Raw genomic sequence first — 21,556 nt, forward strand, 5'->3', positions numbered from 1 at the left:
CTATGTCTATGTCTATGTCTATGCCTATGCCTGTGCCTATGCCTACGTCTATGTCTATGACTATGACTATGAGTATGAGTATGAGTATGACTATGTCTAGGTCTAGGTCTAGGTCTATGTCTATGACTATATCTTATATCCTCACCATATTCTGCAATCCAACACACTGGCCTCCTTGCTGTTCTCCACACACAGTACGCCATCTCCCAAACTCCAAGCGTTTTCCCTACAGATTCCACATGTGGGGAACTCCTTCCTACCTTATTTCTGTCTCTTGGCTTCCCTGGCTTCCTTCCAGTATCAGTTAAAGTCTTACTTTTGGGGGAGGGAAAAAGTCTTTCTCTTTTATTAATTACTCACCAGTCATAATTAATAAAATCATTGTTAATTACCCAGAAATTATGTCTCTAGGACTTTTCACTCATCACAGCAATCCCCTTAATGCTAATGCCTTCCCTCAGGATCATCTTCAATTAATCATATATATGTATCCTTTTTGTACCTAGCTGTTTGCAAGTTGCTTCCTATGAGCTCCTTTCCTTTTCATTGCAATTCCCAATGCCAGCACATGGTAGGCATTTAATAAATGACCAACTGACATATTGGGCCATCTCCAGTGGTCCTGGTCAATATCTGGCCACTGGACCCAGACAGCACCAGAGGAGAGAGTGAGGCTGGTGACTGTGCACAGCCCTCCCTCCTTAAATCCAATTCACTTGTGAGTCATGGCATCACCTCCCTGATGTCACGGTCCTCTTTCAGGAGGAAGGACAAACAACAAACAGCAACAACAACTGATCTATTATGAATGGGATACTCAGACACTTACCCAGCAGCCTCATCAGCAGGAACTGCACGCCGATAGCAAATGACTTTTCTTCCTGATTCACTACCCTACGGAGGAGACCAAGAGTTAGGCCTGGAACAATGCAGATCTGCTGCTTTCACTTGAGTGTCTAGAGTTGACATGGCACAAGTCAGAACTCACCTTTCTGCAGTAAACTCAGCCAAAGAACTTTGCAATAGGACATGGTTTCTACTAGAGCCTTTTCTTACCACGTCAGGGTCCAGGCAGAATACCCCTTAGAGGGACTATGCATGGGAAAAAGATAGAAGCTGAGCATGGAAAGAGAAGAATGACCTATTTAAAGTAGCTCATCTGAACAATGTTGTTCAGTTGTATCTGACTGTGTGACCCCATTTGGGGTTTTCCTGGCAGACATACTAGCGTGATTTGCTACTTCTCCAGCTCATTTCACAAATAAGGGAACTGAGGCAAACAGGGGTAAGTGACTTGGCCAGGGTCACACAGATAGGAAGTGTTTGAGGCCAGATTTGAACCCACATCTTCCTGACTCCAGGCCGGGCACTCTATCCACTGTGCCATCTTGCTGCCCTAGCTGCATCAAAAAGATGTGGTGAGGTCTGATGAGATGGAATACATCAAATACTTTGTAACAATAAGCTGTCACTCCCCTCTCCCAATTCAATCAACTCCAGTAGCTCCCTATCATCTCTAGAATCGAATATAAAATCATCTATTTCATATTTAAAGAATTAAATATCTACAATTTACCCAGAGAACAGGGCAACAACTCCCACAATGTTTTGTCATCCATATTTGTCATGATGAAAGTAGACACCTCTATCCCTACCTACTAATAGCTTTTAACTGCCTGGTTTATGATTACACAGAAGTTGTCTCCATTCTCAAATCCTGTGTTTTTTCCTTGCTTTAAAAGGGTAAGAACTCTTTAATATTCTTTTTTTTCTTAATTTCTACTTTAGTGTAACAATTGTTTGCTTTACAAACAAATAAATGTAAAAAATGAATGGATGAATAAATGAATGAATGAATGAATGAACCTCATCAGCCTGGTACAATGGAAAGAGTTCTGGATTTGGAGGATCTAGGTCGGAATCCCAGCTCCACCACATATTACTCATGTGACCCTGGAAAAGTCAGCTAAAGTCTCTGGGCCTCTATTACCTTTCCAGAAAATATGGAGATTAAACTAAATTAATTTTAAGATATTGTATAACTCTGAGTGTTTAATTCAATGATTCACTATCATGATAACACCTCCTGTATTTTGATAATTGAAGATTTTTGGTGTGAAATAGTTAAAGTAAAGCTCATTTAAGTCTGTGCCCATGAATGTCCTTGGAGAACAAGGATAAAAGGATTCCTCAGATAATCCTCAAACGTCATTTAAACAATTAATTTTACCCTTCCTGCCCCCATCAAATATTTACAGAAGTGCTAACCCATGGTAAAATGGATTAACTTGGGATTTTACTCTTCTATCTACCCTCCAAGGGAGTTTCTGGCAAGATGGGAAACTGAGGCCAGCAGGAGAAAGGTTTGTGTTTGTGAACAGGGATGATAAATCTCTAAGTACGACCTATGTCTCCTTGTTTCTTTGTTTAGGGGCAAGGAGAGCTGGAAAGCAGAGAAAGAGCCATCCAAATATTTTGTGTAGATTTCTGAGGGGCAGAACTAGACTCAGTGTGTAGAAATCATAGCAGGGCCATGGATTTCAACTCAAAATAAGCAAGAACTTTATAGTCAATGAAGCTGTTCCAAAGTGAGGCCGGAGAGGCAGTGTGACATAGCAGATGGGCCGCAGGCTTTGGATATGGGAAGAACTTGGTTTAGATCCTGCCTCTGATAAATATTGGCTGTGTGAACAAGTCGCTTAATCTCTTGGGCCCCTAAGTAACCTTCTAAGACCATAAATTGCAGAGAAAGGGCTGATTCACATTAGCAGAGGAAGTCTCTCACCTGGAGCTCCCTACATTGATTGAGATCACCTGTTCAGTCAAAAAATAACAATGAAAATGGGAGGGGCTGCTTAGTAAGGTAAGGATTAATTAATTAAAAGTATCCAAGAATTTTGAGGGATTAGAGGCATCTTGGTGTAGTGGAAAGTTACCCTTGGGATCAGGAAGATGTGGGTTCAGATTTCACCTCTTGCACATATTGCCTTCTCCCAGTATCTTCCTTGCCAAAGCAAATCCCTTTACATGCACAAGTGATCCTATCCATCCCAAGATGATCTATCCCTTCCCCTCTAGCAGACTGTCTTGCTCTATCATCCCTGTTATTGTTGCTTATTCAGTAGTGACACTATAGACAATAGCATGTCAACACTGTCCATGGGGTTTTCTTAGCAAAGAGACAGGAATGGTTTACTATTTCCCTCCCCAGCTCATTTGACAGGTGGGGAAACCAAGACAAACATGGTGAAATGACTTCCCCAGGGTCACACAGCTGGTCTGGGGCCAGATTTGAACTCAAATCTTTCTGACTCCAGGCCTAGCACTCTATCCACTGTGGCACCTAACTGCCCCATCATCTCTACTCTCTAACTAATCTTCAATCTCTTGCTATTGGCTGCTTTTTTACAACCTACAAACATACTCACATCTACTCCATAATCAAAAAGCCCTCACCAGATCCTGTTATTCATCTCTCCTCCCTTTTGCAGCTAAACCGCCTAACAGAGCCACTTATAATTAGCGATTCTACTTCCTTTCCTCTCAGCATCTTAACTCTTTGCAGTCTGGCTTCTGACCTTGTCATACAACTGAAACTACTCTCCAAAGTCACCAATGATCCCTTATTTGCCAAATCTAATGGCCCTTTCTCAGTCCTCATCTTTCTGGACCTCTCTGCAGCCCATGACACTGTTGATTACCCCTTTCTCCTTAACACTCTCACTTTGGAACCCCACTCTAGGGGGTTCCAAAAGTCTTAGTGCATTAAGACATTAAGCCAAATTAAGACTTCTGGGACACACATTTATAAGTGAAGTTAAATCACCCACTTTTAACCTTGTCACAGGTGTTATAGAGAGTAGTCATGCTTAAGGTAGGAGTTAGAATAATAATAATAATAATGGCTAGCATTTATATAGTGTCTACTATGTGCCAGGCACTTTACAAATATCATCTCATCTGATCCTTACAACAACCCTGAAAAGTAGGTACCATTATTATCTTCATTTTACAGATGAGGAAACTGAAACAGAGGTTAAGTGGCTTGCCCAGAGTCACATGTCTAATGGGTATCTGAGGCTGGATTTGAACTCAGGTCTTTCTGATGCTAGGTACAGTTTGCTACATCCACTGAGCCACCTAGCTGCCTCTGGTGGGCTAGATTAACTCTAAGGTCCCTTCTAATTTTAAGAGCTATGGTTCTGTGCTTTATTGAAAAGGAGAAGCAGATTATTAGAGAAATAGCTTTCCATCTGAGTACAGCAGAATTTGATTATGAAGCTGGAATCAAGGGTCAAGCTGAAATTAGGGGAAACTATCTGCTTCGGAAGCTTTCCAAGACACATGGAGAGACTATTGAATCACAGAACAGAATGCCAGAGCCAGATGGACCACAGGGATCCTCTTTAGCCAAACCATCTCATTTTACAGATGAGAAAACTGAGGGCTATAGATATGAAGCGACAGGTCACACAGGTAGCACAAACTGTGTTCTCAAAAACTTGCTGTTCTTCCTCGTCCTGGGAAGAAAAAAGACCTGGTCTCTTTTAGTTCAGAAGAAAATCCAAACATTGGGAAATTTAAGTGAGGTAAAAAAAAAAATCCCAATAGAAGTTATTTTGGAAATATTGCTAAGGAACAGAGAAAGGGTAGAAAGGCATCAGAGGAAGGAGCTGCTGGATTGTTTGAACTAGGATGAGGTCACATCAGGGTCATCCCCTGGAAAACAGCATTTTAGAAGCATTTCAATGCCAACCGAAACCCGACTCCTTTCCCCTGATTTTTTTGTCTTTTTGGCTGGACTGTTCATTTCCTTGCTTAAGGATTTAATGCTCATTCTTCTCACGAGTTTGGCTCATGTGGCCTCACAGAGGGGTTATTTCTGGATTTTCTTTACCTCTCTGGTTTGGGTTACATCTCTGCCATCTCTAACTTTCTCTATGGCTTGGTCTGTCCTTTCAGTTACCCCTTTCCCCCTCTGCCCATTCACCATCTTTTTCAGACTTTGTCCAATATTTTTTTCTCCCTAAGCACTGTATCCTCACACCTAATTTATTTGCCAAGAGAATCATTTCATTTCCTGAATACTTAACCTCACACATCTCTCAGTCAAAAGGGCTGGGGCTGGAGAGCAGACGAGATTCTGCTTTGTTGCTGTGTCATTTCAGTCATGTTTGATTCTTGCTGACCCCATTTAGGGTTTTCTTGGCAAAGATCCTGGAGTGGTTTGCCATTTCCTTTTCCAGCTCATTTTACAGATGAAGAAACTGAGACAAACAGGGTTAAGTGACTTGCCCAGGGTCACACAGCTAGTAAATGTCTAAGGCTGGATTAGAGCTCAGGAAAATGAGTCTACTATGGTGCCTAGAGATTCTGCTTTAGGGACAGTCAAAGAGAAGAAGGAATGAGAGGGAACATGGTATAGTGGGTAAAGGGCTGGACCTAGAGACGAAGGCCTGGTTGAAATCCTTTCTCTCCTACTTTAAAAAAATTTTTTTTCTCTTTAAAATTTTTTTTCTCTCCTACTTTAAATATATTAGTGTGTGACAATGGGCGATTCTTAATTACTCTAAATCTTAGGCAGTTCTCTAAGACTTATTCATGAAGTCAAAGTTGGTTTGAAATCTGTTACAGGATCAAAGATCCAAAGCTGGAAGAGGCCTCAAAGTCCATCCAGTCCAACCCTGCCCATTTCACAGATGAGGAAAATGAGGCCCCAGAAACTAGGTGGCAGAGTGGTTTAGAGTCCTGGATGTGGAGTCATGAAGACCTGTGTTCACAATCCTGCCTTTGACACTTTCTAGCTATGTGATCCCAGGCAATTCCCTTAACTTCCTTTAGCCTCAGTTTCCTCTTCAAGAAAATGGGGATAATATCAGCCCCTACCTCACACTGCTGTTTTGAGGATTAAATGTGCTAACATATGTAACATGCTTTGTGAAACATAAATATACTATATATTAGCTAGTATTTTTATTGTTATTGTTGTGGAAAGTATCAGAGGCAGGCCTTATACTTTGGCTCTGGAATCAGTGCCCAACCCACCTCTGCCTCAGGGTGGGGAGAACTTTGTATAAACAAGAAAAAGAGGAAACAAGAGAGGAAGTGTAAAGTAAGCATAAGTGGAAAGAGAGGACAAGGAAGGAGAAGAAGTCCTACAAAAAGCTTTCTTCCTAAGCTTCAGAACTCTCACGTTCACTTACCTCAAGACCATCATGTAGAGAGGATTGTGGGAAATGCAGGCAATCAATGAGACGAGGGAGATGAGGAAGATGGTGGGGAGCAGGAAGTGAGCACAGGGGATTGGACAAGATCCCGTCTTTGCTGAAGAGGCCGCACCGGGGATACAGGTACAATTGAAATAGGTCTTGAGATATGGACAAAACACCAAAAGAGGAAAAACAAAGTCTATTATTAGTTTACAAATCTTTGTACTTGCAAATGCATGTATCAGTTCTTTCATGAATCAGTTATTCTCTGATGATCCCAGCACTGAACTGACCAAGAATTTTGGCCTTGAATTCACTTCACCTGTTGTATTGATGAGGGCAAAAGCTGGATTTTTCATTAAGTCAACAATATGAAGAGCCCACTATATGCCAGGCACTCTGCTAAGCGCTGGGGATACAAAGAAAGGAAAAAAAGGGAAAAAATAACAGTCTTTGCCCTCAGTGAGCTCACAGTCTAACGGAGTGACTCTACTAGGGAGGAAAATGCTTTGTCAAGTCTAAAGTGCTCAAAGTGAGTTAGTTACTCATCTGGAAAATGGGTCAGAGAAAGTCCTTGGACAACTCCCTATAAAGTTGTCATGAGAAGAACTCTCTCTCAATTCAGTTCAATGCAGTGACAATGCTCAAATCAGACCTGGATGAGTTAAAAGTATCTGTCAATCAGCAACTCTTTACTTCTCTCTCTATGCTATAGAGACCTGGCTCTATTAGTGATGGGTAGAGCCTTAGAAGGTCAGGGGTACCTAAGATGTGCATTGAAAGGGCTCTGGTCAATTCAAGGGACTGAGCACTATTTTGTTGGAGTTTGAGGACATTTGGGAATGTCTTGATAGGGTGGCTGTTGTGCAGACAAAGGCTCCAGGGAAAAGCAGCACTTTTGTGAAAGGAAAGAAGGAAGGAAGAGAAGAAAGAAAGGAGGAAAAGAGGAAGGAAGGGAGGAAAGAAGGAAGGAAGGAGAGAGGGAGGGAGGGAAGGAAGGAAAAGAATGAAGAAGGGAAAGAGGGAATGAGGAAAAGAAGAGATGAAATAAAGGAGAGAGAGAAGGAAGAAAAGAAGAAAGGAAGGAAGCATTTATTAAGTACCCACTCTGTGCTAGACACTTTGCTAAGAGCTTTACAAATATGATCTCATTTTATCCTCATAACAAACCTAGGAGGTAAGTGATATTATTATCCCCATTTTATAGTTGAGGAAACTAAGGCAGCAGAAGTTGAATGATTTGCCCAGGGTCACACAACTGAAGTGACTGAGGCCAGATTTGAATTCAAGTCTTCCTGACTCCAAGCCCAGTGCTCTCTCCACTGCAACTCTATCCATCTAGCTGCCAGTAGGAAAAGCATTGGATTTGCACATCAATAGACCTGGGTTTAAACTTCCATTCCTCCATCTGTTATTTAAATTTAGGAAAGCCATTTTGTTTCTCTGGGTCTCAGTCTCTTCCATATCAAATCCCATAGCTATACTGGTACTAGTGGATAGAAAACCAGCCACAGAGACTGGAAGATTTGGATTCAAATCTTGCTTGTGACAAATACTATCTGTGTGACGTTGGCCGAATCATTTACTTTCCCAAGGCCCCAAGCTACTCCCTAAGATGAGAAGTTGCAGTGAACCTGCTAACCTGGTAGATGGAGCTGGGTCTTCAGAAGTTCTGTCTACTAGGGGACAGCTAGATGGTAGAGTGGATAGAGAACTGGCCCTGGAGTCAGAAGGACCTGAGTTCAAATCCAGCTTCAGATACTTACTAGCTTTGTGACTCTGGGTAAGTCACTTAATCCCATTGCCTAAAAAGACAGAGAGAAGTTCCTTCTACTAATGAATCCTAGGTGCAGTCCCATCCTGAGCTATTGTGAGAATTAAATGAAATGTTATCTATGAAAGGCCTTTGCAGCTCTAAAGACATCATCATTATTCCTCCTGGAATCCATGCTATCCCTTACCACTTGTTTTGAATTCACTGAGCTGATGTTGAAGTCCATGCAACCAGCATGACAGGGGGAGATGTACTCTATTCCATTGGACCCACAGACAGGGTGAAAGATGGAATCAGGACATGAGCACTCCTTGCGACATTCTAGTGGTGCCCGATTTATAGAACTTGGTGTTCTGCCAATAAAACAGGAAATAAAGCATAAAACAGAGCAAAGCAAAACAAAGTACCCAACAACTCACTCTCCATTGCCCCTACCAAAAAAAAAAAAAAACCCTCTTGCCCTTTGTGAGTTCTCAGCCTGTCTAATATCCCTGTCTCTGTTTATCTTGGGTGGTTGCCATACTGGGCTCTGTCCAATGGGGAGAGGCAGCATGGCATAGTGGGGAAGGACACTGGATTTGAAATTTGAAAAAACACAAGTTCAAATCCCATACCAGGCTTTTACCAGGTAGGTAACCCTGGGCAAGTCAGTTAACCTCTCTGTACCTCAGTTTCCTCATCTGTAAAAGGAGGAGGTTGGATCTGATGACCTCTTGGGTCTTTCCCAGCTCTAAATCATAGATGGACAATAAGCATGCTACTTGTTCTTTATTTTCTCCATCATTCTTGTTGGTACCTACACATTTATATCCCCATTGGGTGTCCCTATCCCTAGCTGAATAGCTCTGCAGCGTTGGAGAGCTGTGGTCTTCAAACATATGACCCCCAAGGTCCATAGGGGAGGAGACAGAGTCCCAAATAACTGTGATCTTGATAGGGAAAATGGTAGCTTCAGTATACAACCCAAACCATAGGCAGAAGTTGTTTTCTCTGTCTTTGATCATCCATCTATCCTCTATCGTCTATCTATCGATCGATCAATTACTCTATTTATTGATCTACTATCATCTACCTTATCTGTTTGTCTCTGTCTCCTATCCGTCCATTTTTCTTGTATCATCTATCTATCTCGCTCTTTATCTGTCTGTCTTCTATCTATCTATGCACCCATGTTCTGTCATCTATCAAAATTTTTTTTAATTTTTATCTTGGACATGAGGATTTATACATTCTACATATTTTTACATGAGAAACTATGATTTCCTGTGGTAATCTATTAGCTAATTCATTGTTTTCTGGGGGAGGGTAGAGGTAAATGGGGATAGAGAAGTATGATTGCTTTACTATTTAATCACTACTCATTTGCTCTCCCAGCAGAAGTAAGGAGAACATGCCAGTATTTCCCAAACTTTTTTCCGTTCATGATGCCCCATGAATTTGATGAAATGCTGGGACATAGCAGGGAGTATCCTCCTGATCTGTATCCACCAGCCTCTTAAGATACATGCACATACACATGTGCAAAACAGCCAGTCTCTGTCCTTTCCTCACCATAGTTACAACTTCTCTTGGTGGAAAAACTTAGTGAAAAGAGCCTAAAGAAACCCAGTATGGTGGGATGCATCCAAGTCATCTTTATAACATACTAGTAGAGCCCAACAGTTTGACTGGGAAAGAGCATGGTTCACAGTGGGAAACAGGGAAATATTCTGGACAAAATAACAAAGAATGCTGATTCCATTCATTTGACCCACCTCATATTTCTATTCAGGGACAATGAGATGATAAACTGTAGGGACTTCTCTGTAAGCCTGCATTGAAGGGCTCTGAGCACATGGCAAGCCCTTGATAAGTACATGCTGAACTGAATACATGTCACATTAGGTGGTGTAATACAAGGGAAGCAGTATGGAAGGAGCACAGTCTCAGGAATGACAGGAGCTGGGTTCAGATCTCATCTCTGATGCTTGCTAAATGTGTGGGCTTGGGCCAATCACTTAACCTCTCTAAGCCTAGTTTCTTAATCTGTTAAATAAGGTGGGTCTAGAAAGTCTCAGAAAAGAAAGCTCTGTAACTATTACCCTGATCTTTGGTATGGTATATCAAATCAGAGGTGTCAAACTCAAGTTCTGAAGGCTGAATGCACTCCCTCCCACCCTACCCCACCTGTCCCACAAGACTCCCTAGTGAGCCAGCCAGACTAAAATGTAATTTGTTGTGGTTCAGTTGTGCCCAACTCTTCATGATCCCCTTTGAGTTTTCCTAGCGGAGATACTGGAATGGTTTGACATTTTCTTTTTTAGCTCATTTTACAGATGAGGAAACTGAGGCAAACAGGGTTACGTGACTTGCCCAATGTCACACAGCTAGTAAGTGTCTGAGACTGGATTTAACTCAGGAACATGAGTCTTCCTCTATCCATTGTGTCACCTCGCTGCCCAAAATGTAATTGGGAAATGTTTAATAAAATAAATAAAAATACAATGAAATATAGGCAGTGTTAATTTGTGGTTTTCTAAGTCAAGATGCAAACTGTAGTAATTCTTTTCTATTTGAGTTTGACAACATTGCATCAAATGGTTACCGTGGAAATCTGATATTCAGATTTCATGGAAATTTCATCAGAATTTTCATGGAATTTCATGGAAATGGGGATATTCAATTCAACTCAATAAGCATGTATATACAGAGCACTGTGTTAGGCACTGGAGAAGATAAAAGCATTAGATAAAATGGTAATTTACTTAATTAGATATGACCAATATACACATAATTAAAAATGCAAAATAATACATGAATGCACAAGAAAGGTAAAGAAAAAATAAGCCCATGCTCTTTGTGTCCTGATGGGCAGCTAGGTGTCTCAGTGGATAGAGCACCAGGCCTAGAGTCAGGAAGATCTGAGTTCATACCAGCCTTAGATACTTACCAGCTGTGTGATGCTGGACAAGTCACTTAACCCTGTTTGTCTCAGTTTCCTCATCTATAAAATGAGCTGGAGAGGGAAACGGCAAACCACTCCAGTATCTTTGCCAAGAAAACCCCAAATGGGGTCACAGAGAGTAGGACGTGACTGAAATGACTGAACAAGTATGAGACTTGATAATGGAAAGGTCATGACAATCTCAGGAAGGGAAAAATTAAGGAAGATTTCCTGATGACGGTCACATTTGAACTAGGCTTCTGAAGGCAGCATGGTATACTGGGAAAATGTCAATGGCTCCAGAGTCAGAGGGCCTGGATTCAAATTCTGCCTCTGAAACCACTTCTACATCCTTGGGCAAGTCATTTAAACCTTCTGGGCCTCAATTTCCTCATCTGTAAAATGAGGAGATTGGATTAGATGACCTCTGAGATCCCTTCCTGCTTTAAATCTGCAATCCCATGACTGGTAAAAATTCAGCAGGTAGGAAGGAGGAGGGTCAGTCAGGAGGATACTCTTTGGGACTCTGTATTTGGGACTCTGGGTTTTTCTTGTCAAAGATACTGCAGTGGTTTGCCATTTCCTTCTCTAGCTCATTTTGCAGATGAAGAAACTGAGGCAAACAGGGTTAAATGATTTCCCCAGGGTCACACAGCTAAAAAGTGTCTGAGGCTGGATATGAACTCAGGTCTTCTTGACTCCAGGCACACCTCTTTATCCACTGAGACACCTAATTGCCCCTGTCTGGCACATAGTAAGTACTTAATTAATGCTTAATAGTTGCTGAATGAATATGCCCTGGTGGACAAGTCAACCCTGATGGAGCTCAGACGACATGGCCACAGATAAACTCTGAGAGGCTGAGTTTCCTGGTTTGTTTCAACCAAGTCAGTCTGACTCTGGGTTAGGAAGGATCATTGATATAGATCTGAAAAGGACTTTTCAGGGCACTGAGTCCAACCTTTCATTTTACAGATGAGCAAACTGAGGCCCAGAAGGGTTAAGGAACCTGCCCAGGGTCAAACAGCTAGCTAGAAAGTATCTGAGGCATGATTGAAACCCAGGTCTTCTCGGCTAGAAGTCCAATATTCAAACCACACCATCGCCCTAATTTGGAATACAAGAAACATTAAGGTGATCACTCTTCATTAGCATTCCTCTACCTTCCCAAGTTTGGGAATCCCACCTCTAACTGGAGAACATCAGGAATTCTCTTAAAATTAACCTAGGAGTCAACTCCCAAGCTATCTTATGTTAGAATAGCACTTCTCAAACCTTTGGATCTTAGGACCTCTCACACTCTTAAAAATTATTGAAGATCCTCTTAAGGAGCTTTTGTTCACATGAATTGTATCTATCAATATTTTACTATAGCAGAAATTAAAACTCATAACTTTTAAAAAATGTTTACATATTAATTCATTAAGAGGGTAATAAACCCATTACATAGAAACATAAAAACATACTTTTATGAAAAATAACTATATTTTCCCAAAAAGATCCATGAGAAGAATAGCATTGTTTTATATATTTTTATAAATCTCTTTCATGTTTGACTTAAACAGAATATAGCTGGATTCTCATATCTGCTTCTACATTCAATCTGTTGTTATTTGTTGTTTCAGTTGAAGTATATGAGAAAATTTCAGTCTTACACAGATCCCCCAGGAAGGATCTTGAAGACCCCCAGGATCCCGGACACCACGCTCTGAGAATCACTTGGAACATTAACTATAACCCAGAAAATAACTAAATCGGTTCTTAATAAATGTTTGCTGAATTGATCACTGCTTTTATTGAGTGTCTGACTGATGTCTTCTGGCCTGTCTCAAGCTGTTTGTCTCATTTCTTCTCAAATACTCAAAGTTATTCTCATCAGCACTGGGCTGAGACCAAATAAAGATTACTCTCTAGTTTCTGTCTGTCAATACTTCCCAGGAATCTGTTGGCTAATTTGAGTCATTTTGGGCTTAAAACAGAACATTGACTGCTAATAGACCACTATGGCCACCATATTATTTTTAACCCTGTTTATGAATCATTCCTCATCTTGCAGACCTGCCGTTAGAAGCTAAAGGAGAAAGAAAAAGGAAAGAGTACAGTAAGGAAAAGAGAAAAGAGGAAGATGGCACAGTGGATAGAGCGTTGGGCCTGGAGTAACGAAGACTCATCTTCCTGAGTTCAAATCTGGCCTCAGACACTTAATAGTTGTGTGACCTTGGACAAGTCACTTAACCCTGTATGCCTCAGTTTCCTCATCTATAAAATGAGCTGGAGAAAGAAACGGCAAACCACTCCAGTATCTCTGCCAAGAAAACCCCAAATTGAGTCACAAAGAGTCATGCATGACTGAAAACTACTAAACAACAAAGAATAAGGAAAATAAATTTACCACCTGTGTGTGAGACCTTGTGCAAATCACCTGACCTCATTGGGTCTCATTTTCCCATCTATAAAATCAAGGAGTCGGACTCAATAACCTCTAAGATTCCTCCTAACTTTAAATCCAATAATAATAATAATTTAAAAAATGATTTACATTCTTACAGTCCGTTGGTTGTAAAATATTTACCTCAAAATAATCCTGTGAAGTAGCTAGAGAAACCATTACTACTCCCATTTTACAGATAAGGAAACAGACTCAGCCTGGTTAAGTAACTTGCCAATGGTCATGCATCAAGGAGCTGAAACCCAAGTCTCCTATGCTCTACTACACTTCCCACTACATTGTACTGAGAGAAGGAAAAGATCAATTAACTACGTTGACCATAGAACCAACTCTCTAGATGGCCCTTGGACTCCTACTCTCCCTTTTCTGACTCCATGTTACCTTATTGTGTTAACCTCCTCAATGGTTGGTGTAGAACAGCCCATGAAGAACAAGGGAAGGCAGAGAATCATGGAGATGGTGACAATGGCTGTAGCCACTCGGGGGATGGTTTGAATGGAAAAAACAAAACGTTTCATAAGGATGCCCCCGAACAGCATCCCCAAGGCAGCTGCTGGGAGGTTCACAGCACCTGTGAATGAGAAATGACAATAATCATACTGACAATAATGACTGTTAATGAATATAGGCGAGGCAATGTGGCCGTGGTCAGGGAGCTGGAATTAGAATCAAGAAGACCATTAGTTCTCATATTGATGAAATCATAATTCTAGTATACCTATTTTAAAGATGAAGAATCTGAGGCTCAGAGAGGCTAGATGACATGCTTGCTAAAGGCACATAGCTACTAAGTTTCCAAGGCAGGATTCAAACTCAGGTTTTTCTGACTCCAATTTTTGTGCACCATCCGCTGTACTTTGTTGATTCTTTGTGACCCCACAGACCATTGCACACCAGGCCCTTCTATCCCTCCACTATCTCTCAAAGTCTGTCCAAGTTCATGTTTGTTGTTTCCTTGACACTATCTATCCATCTCATCCTCTGCCATCCCTTTATCCTTTTGCCTTTTATCTTTGCCAACATCAGGAGCTTTTCCCCTGAGTCCTGTGTTCTCCACTATGTGGCCACAGTATTTAAGCTTCAGTTTCAGCATTTGACCCTGGCTGTCATATGAGGGGTTCTTAACCCCAGAAGATAAAGGCAAGCGTGAAGAGGAGTCAGAGAAACAACTAGGTCCCTTGCTCCAATCATTTCAGAAACCTCCAAGTTAACATAGATTTTTGTTCAGTTGTCTATACCAGAGCTTCTTAAACTTTTTCTACTTGCAACTCCTTTTCCCATTTCGACAGATTTTGTTGGTGTTGCATGGCCTGAGGGCATCTGTAGTGTGCAAAGTGGACATGTATTCAGAATCAAGGCTGCAGTGAAGGTGCGGGAGGCAATACCAGTAAGCGCTGCCAGAAACACCTTGGATTCATTATGAGTTTGATTTTTAATTAATTCAGAAACCTTTTACTGTTGCCAAATTTTTCATTACCCCATATGGGGTAGTGACCTATAGTTTAAGAAGTGCTGGTCTATACAGGGGTTAAGGTATCATTATTTATTGTATTTTTTTAAAAAAATGTTTGTGTTGTTTGCGGTATTCGGTAAATTGTGTCCTGTCAATATTCCTTAGACTGGAAGCTCCCTGAGGACAGGAGTTTTTTTTTTTTTGTATCTCTGCTATCTTCCCACCACACTAAGCATAGATCAATCAATTCCAAGGACAAACAAGAGAAAGGCATGACCAATGTTTAATAACATAAATCATTTGCACAGGTATCACATATTTTTAAGTTGGAGGGAACCTTTGAGTCCTGGGTTAAAATTCTGGCTCTTGCTACTTCAACCCTTAGGAAGGTCATCTATCTTCTCTGGGCCTCAGTTATCTCATCTGTAAAACTAAGCAGTTAAACTTGATAACTTCCAGGATTTCTTCCAGAGCTAAATCTAAGTGTCTACCTCCTTCATCTCACAGATGAAGATACAGACATGTAGAGAGGTGAAGCAACTTTTCTAAATGGCTACCGAGTAGCCAAGAGAAACCTAGAATCTGGTCTTTTGACTCTGGTGCATTTCTTTGGCTAACTTGTTGGCAATTGTGTTCTTAAGCCTTTGGAAGTGTTGATTTTATGACAGATTTGAGTCTCTGGGGAGGCAAGGAAATTGAGCAGTTCTATTACATAAAACTGAAAAGGTTTCGTACAAACAAAACCAATGCAGTTAAAATTAGAAGGGGAACAGTAAAACGGGGCAGGGAATCTTTGTAGTAAGTTTCTCTGACAAAGATTTGGTATCTAAGATATACAAGGAACTGATTCAAATATATGAGAGTAAATGTCATTCTCCAGTAGATAAATGGTCAAAGGATATGAACTGGCAGTTTTTCAAAGGAAGAAATCCAAGCTATCAACAACCATATGAAAAATGTTCCAAAATTACTACTTCCCTGGCTTCCTTTAAGTCCCAACTAAAATTCCATTTTTTTTACAGGAAGACTTTCCTAACCCCTCTTAATTCTAGCACCTTACCTCTGTTAATTTTTTTCCTATTTATCCTGTATATAGCTTGCTTTGTATATGTTTGTTTGCATATTTTCTCCCTCTTTAGATTGTAAACCCTTTGAGGGTAAGGACTGTCTTTTGCCTCTCTTTGTATCCTTAGTGCTTAGCACAGTGTCTGGTATGTAGTAGTAGCTTAATAAATGTTTATTGATTGATTCAATCACTCGTAATAAGAAAAATACAAATTAAGACCATGCCAAGTTTCTACCTCACCTCCATCAGATTAGTACACAATGACAATCATTGGAGGAGTTGTAGGAAAACAGGAGTAGTAATATACTATAGGTATATTTGGTCTAGCTATTCTAGAAAACAATTTGGAATTACACGAAAACTCCCTCCACCATATGCCAGTACCAGGCCTCTATATCCCCAAAGAGGAGAAGGACCTACATTTACAAATATATTTAGAACAGTTCTTTTCATAGTGGCAAAGAACTGAAAACTAAAAGGTGCCTGTCAGTCGAGGAATAGTGAAACAAATCCTGGTAGATGGATGTTACGGAAAGTATTATGCTGTAAGAAATAATGAAAGGGCTAGTTTCAGACAAACCTTGGAAGACTGGTCTGAATTGATGCAGAGTAAAGTGAGTGGAACCTAGAGAGCAATTTATATAATAACAACATTGTAAAGAAGGAAAAAAAAACAACATTGAAAGACTTAAGAACTCTAATCAATGCAATGACCAGCGATGATTCCAAAGGACTAATGATTCTATACACTAGCTTCCCAACTCCTGACAGAAAGGTGTAGAATGAGATATACATTTTCTTTTGCTTGCTTAATATGCTTATCTGATACAAGAGGTCTTTTTTTTTCTTTCTTTCAAATGGGGGTGGGGGTGGAGTTGGGCATGGAATGGGGAACTAGCAAGGAGGTTACCAAAATGGGGAGGGGGAAAGTAAGAGAAGATGATCATTGAGGCAGTTTTTAAAATGCGTAATAGAGAACAGAATGAAGGTCAATAGGAAACAGACAAGCAGGACAGTTTTAGAGATAACATGCTGAATGGATTATGTGCTTAGAAAGAGAAGCAAGCTATTCATAAATCAGATTTGTGACTTCATGTATGGTCCTGTTTTTCTGTTCTGCTTTGTATATGGAAGTAGTCATCACATTTAATGTTAGTTAAGTTAGAAAATTTTTAAAATCACAAAAGAAATGTCAAAGTGACATAAAAAGTGAACAATGTTTTACCAGTTCTAAATTATATTCCGTCTTCCCCACCCCCCACCCTGACTGTTCCAATGGTCACACCCTCTTCAAGGCCGTCGGAATTCCAATGGATGCCTAGCCTCTCTGAGGGCCTTGGGGTGGGGAGGAAGCCTCCTCATAACCTCCTCCCCAGCAGGAAAAGGAAACTTCTCAGACTGAAGCCTTTTGACTAGAAAGGGTTGGGGTCCCAGAGTCTGTCTGGCTCAGGCCTTTCCTGATTGTTGACTAGGAAAGAGGTACTTATGGTTCTTTCCTCTCAGAAATTCCTCACCCTCATTTTTTTTCTTTACTGTGGCATTTCATATTTTCAATGTATTATCAGTCCTTTGCTCTGGAGCCCCTCCCTTAAACTCAAGGACCATTTCCCAGTTCGTGGCGCCATACTTTTTGGAACTCACCAATGAGAAAGTTGGCATAGGCTGCAGTGGTGCCGAACTGTTTCTCCAGGAATTTGTTGAGGAAAGTGGAGAGGCCAGCAATGACTGAGGAGAAGCTGCACTGTGTCAGGACCACCAGTACGAACAGGGGGTTCATCAGAAGTCTCATGAAAATGCGGGGAAACCCTGAGAACAAACACATTATGGCAGGTCTTAATCTCTCAAATGAAGCATTTTTTGGCTTTTATTGTTTTTAATAGGACTATGATGACAGAGGCAGTGAGGTCTGGAAGATGGCATGCTTGGTCTCAAAGTCAGGAGAACCTGGGTTCAAGTCTTACCTTTGACACATTCTGGTTGTGTGACCCTGGATATATTATTTAACTCTCTGTCCCCAAGCAACCTTCTAAGATTAAAAGCTACAAAGCAGAGATCTGCTTTGGTGAAGAGAATTCTCTCACCAGCAGTTCCCTGCATCACAGAATTCTCAGGAACCATCCTGCCTCTCTCCACCAAAAAACCAAAACTTACAGAGAACATTTTATCCTCCTTATTCTGTCTTCCATAGAGCATGCCATTACCTCTTTAAAATGGTAGACTTATTTTCGAGAAAGAGAAACTGAGGCACCAAGCAGTTCAATGACTCAGCCAAAATTGAAACAACTAGAAAAATTCCATCTATTAGCATGTTCAAGATTATGCCGGATTTAAAAGAAGTCAGGCTCCATCCAAAGAGCATCAATAACTGACACAGAAATGTGTTCCATGGACCTGGAGCTGTCTGTCCTCCTTCAGCTAGTAAGTAGATGGTGCTGCTCCTTTTAACAGCAGAGTATACCGTGTGAGGTAGATGGATTGAGCTCATTTTGGCAGGCCAGTTGGATTTGAATTTCCCTGCACGTTTGGGCTTGAATTTAGGTCTCCTGGTTCTCTACTGAAGAATTTTCCCTTTGGAATCAAAACAGTTTCCAGAAAAAAATCCTTTACCTGAGCTACCCAGACTCTATTGGCTCAGGAAGCTGGGGTACCAGAGTGAGGGGGCTTTTCAGACAACCTGCCCTTACTCACTTCACCACAACTTACACCAATGAGTTCTCAGGTCCCCACCCCCACCCACACCCCCAAAGGAAGAAGCCCTGTTCCTGCCACCCCACATTCTACTACTCCCATGCCATTCCACTGAAAGCATTAGAAAATGAAACCAAAGAGTGTGAGGTTTTTACGTTTAATGAAATCTGCCAGGGAGCCTTTGACCTTGATTTCCTCCATCTTCCTCAACTCATCCGCTGTAGCATTGGTTATCTGGTGAGCAAAGAGAAAGTCCTTAATGGTTGACTCTGGGCTGCTGACCTCCTCCAGAAAGCTGCCCACCCGGGGCTGGTAGGATGGCATTTTCTTAAGGCTTCCCTGCCCCTAAACATTATTTCTCCTGGCCACCCAGGATGTTCACCTTAAACAAATAGTAATTCTAATCTATGATTCACTTCACTTAACATTTATTATGGCAGTATTCTAATGCCTCACTCTAGTTATAAAAGGCACCAAGCTGATGAGTCAAAGGATGCCAATTTATGTATTATTTCACAAAAAAATTTGCATGTAATTAATGCCTAAATCACAGGTGTGCTCATAAATATTTAACAACCAGCTCTATGAAAAGCATGACACTAAATTTTTTTTTAGTTTAATTTGCAGTATTAACATTTTCTCTATCACTTTATGTCAAGGAAACAACAAATTAAGCCCTTGATTTGTAGCCTTTGATAACTTCAGAGGCGTAAATCCTTACAATAAAAATTTAACCATCAGCTCTCCAGCCAGTGTGAGTGAGCTCCAGTATACTGCCAGTATATACTCTCCCATTAGCTCATTTCTATTCTATCTGTTATGGCTTCACTTTTCCACAGGAAAAATTTTGTGATCCTTTAGCTTCTGTGATACCATGTTCTAAATGTACTGATTTTGAATTCTCTTTTGTTGCCCTAAATCTTAATCTTTGTGCTCAATCTTGCTGGCTCTATCTCTATCTTAATTTCTCTCTGTTTCTGTCACCGTCAGTCTTTCTCTCTCTGTCTCTGTTTCCTTCTGTTTCTCTCTCTGTCTGTCTACCTCTGGCTCACTCCCTGTATCCCTCTCTGTCTGTCTGTCTGTCTGTCTCTTCCCTCTACCTTATTGAGACCTTTTCCTCTTAATGGTGGTTGACCGCTTTCTCAAAGCTCTGCCTTAGGCTTTCTCTCCATTCTCCCCTTACTAATCTCATTGCTTACCTACATGGGTTGATGACTCAAATCCATTCTTTAGCCCTGACCTTCTATCCACTCTTTAGTCTCCTACCTCTGGAAGCCTACAGAGGACCTCTAGGTGCATGAGACTCTGAGTGTCAAAAAATGGAGCTATCACCTCTCCTGCTTTTCCTCCCTTCTCCTCCCCTCTAAAAAAGCCCTTTCTATCTTCCCCACCTGCTTAGCTCTGCCCCAGGCTCATGATGTTGGGGTTATTATTATCCCCCTTCTCTACCCCTAATGTTCTTAATTAATCCTGCCAATTCTTCCACTGTGTCCTCTGGATTCCTCCCTTGTACCATGTTTCCATTCACTATAAGGATCTCATTAGATCATGGTAGGATTCAATTTAATTCAATAAAAATTTATTAAGTGCCTGCTATGTGCCAGATACTGTGCTAAGACTGGATTAAAGCCTAAGCTTTTGGCTTTCAATTTCCTTCAGCTCTAGTACAGACTATGAAATACTGACAAAGTAATTTATCCCAAATATCATTTTTATTGCATTGCCCCTTCTCAAGAACCTTCAAGAGTTCTCTGTAGCTTAAAATGGGACAAAGTTTAGACTCAGATGACAACTCAAAGGACCTCTATCAACTAACTCTCTCTTTCCAACCTCATCTCTAATTACACCCCCAAGTCCTCCCTGTGCCCCAGGCAGGACCATCTGCTAACTCTTTCCCACACCCAATCCACTAAAACTCCTGCTGTTTTCTGATCCTTCTCTACCAACTTCTCTACCAACTGCCACCACTCTCTTCCAGACTGAGCCTGGCTCACCACTCTAAGGTTATCCTCATGCCCAGGGACAGCTCTTCCTTCAGGGTGACATGATGTAAGGGATAATGAACGACACTGCCCCAAAGACAAACATCTCTTTATGTCTCAATGCCTCACTTTCTTCCTCTCCAAAGTGAAGGTGTTGGATCAGATAGATGATCTTTGAGGTCACTTTCAACTCTGGCTTTCCATGATTCTATCTCTTACTCTGATTGGTCTTGCCTCTCTGGGAGTGGGGAAAATATTTTGTAATTATCAAACCTTAACATTTTAACTTAGTTCATAATGAGACTGGGTGGGACCTTAAAGGTGATCTATAAAGTCTCGACCTACTCATTTTACAAAGAAAGAAACTGAGGCCTAGAGGAAGAAGTTGACTTATCCAAGGTCAAACAAGACAGCTAGTGGCAGAGCAAAATTGAGAACTCAGGTCTTCTGGCTCTGTCTAGTGTTTTTTGTATTACCTTATAATACAATGACCTCTCCAAACTCCAGATAATAATGATAACTAAAAATAGTTAACTTTTATATAGTGCCTATTATGTACCAGGCACTGTGCTAAGAGCTTTGTAATTATTATCTCATTTTATCCTCATAACAACCCTGGGAGGTAGGTACTATTATTATCTCCATTTTACAGGTTAGGAAAGAGAGTCAAACAGAGGTTATATGACATGCCCAGGTTCACGCAGCTAGTAAATAACTGAGGCTACATTTGAATAGAGGTCTGCCTAGCACTGTATAAACTGAGCCAGCTAGCTGCCTCTAACTAGTCAAATAAGTAACTTCTCACTTAGCAGGGCTCTGAAGGAATAGGAACCAGCAAAGGTAGGTTTTGATGGACAGGCAGATACTGAAAATAAGGGGATTTAGTATTGGGGAGGGGGTGGGGTAGAGATGACTATTTCATAGTCTGGGATGGGAGTCACATTTTTACTATACATTACCCTACATTTGTTCATATATCACTTTTTATGTTCTCTAGTTTTGTGTGTCCATA

The 21,556-nt window shown here is 40.9% G+C and overlaps 1 protein-coding gene across 2 annotated transcripts in view; it reads right to left on the reverse strand.

Moving 5' to 3' along the window:
• The window catches only part of SLCO2A1 (solute carrier organic anion transporter family member 2A1), a 149,377-nt gene that overhangs the window by 17,398 nt on the left and 110,423 nt on the right, over positions 1-21,556 (reverse strand). For both annotated transcript variants that reach the window (XR_003567602.1, XM_027845179.1), the window contains exons 7-12: positions 18,718-18,796; positions 17,516-17,680; positions 13,737-13,926; positions 8,171-8,336; positions 6,204-6,367; positions 830-894 (exon numbers count right to left, since the gene is read on the reverse strand). Coding sequence is in view for 1 of the 2 variants with exons in the window: in XM_027845179.1 (XP_027700980.1) it covers positions 830-894; positions 6,204-6,367; positions 8,171-8,336; positions 13,737-13,926; positions 17,516-17,680; positions 18,718-18,796 (829 nt within the window). In the remaining variant the exon portion in view is untranslated. The remainder of the gene's footprint in view (positions 1-829; positions 895-6,203; positions 6,368-8,170; positions 8,337-13,736; positions 13,927-17,515; positions 17,681-18,717; positions 18,797-21,556) is intronic.

This window comes from Vombatus ursinus, unplaced genomic scaffold (assembly GCF_900497805.2).
Source record: "Vombatus ursinus unplaced genomic scaffold, bare-nosed wombat genome assembly UNPS02014959.1, whole genome shotgun sequence".
Lineage (NCBI taxonomy): Eukaryota > Metazoa > Chordata > Mammalia > Diprotodontia > Vombatidae > Vombatus > Vombatus ursinus.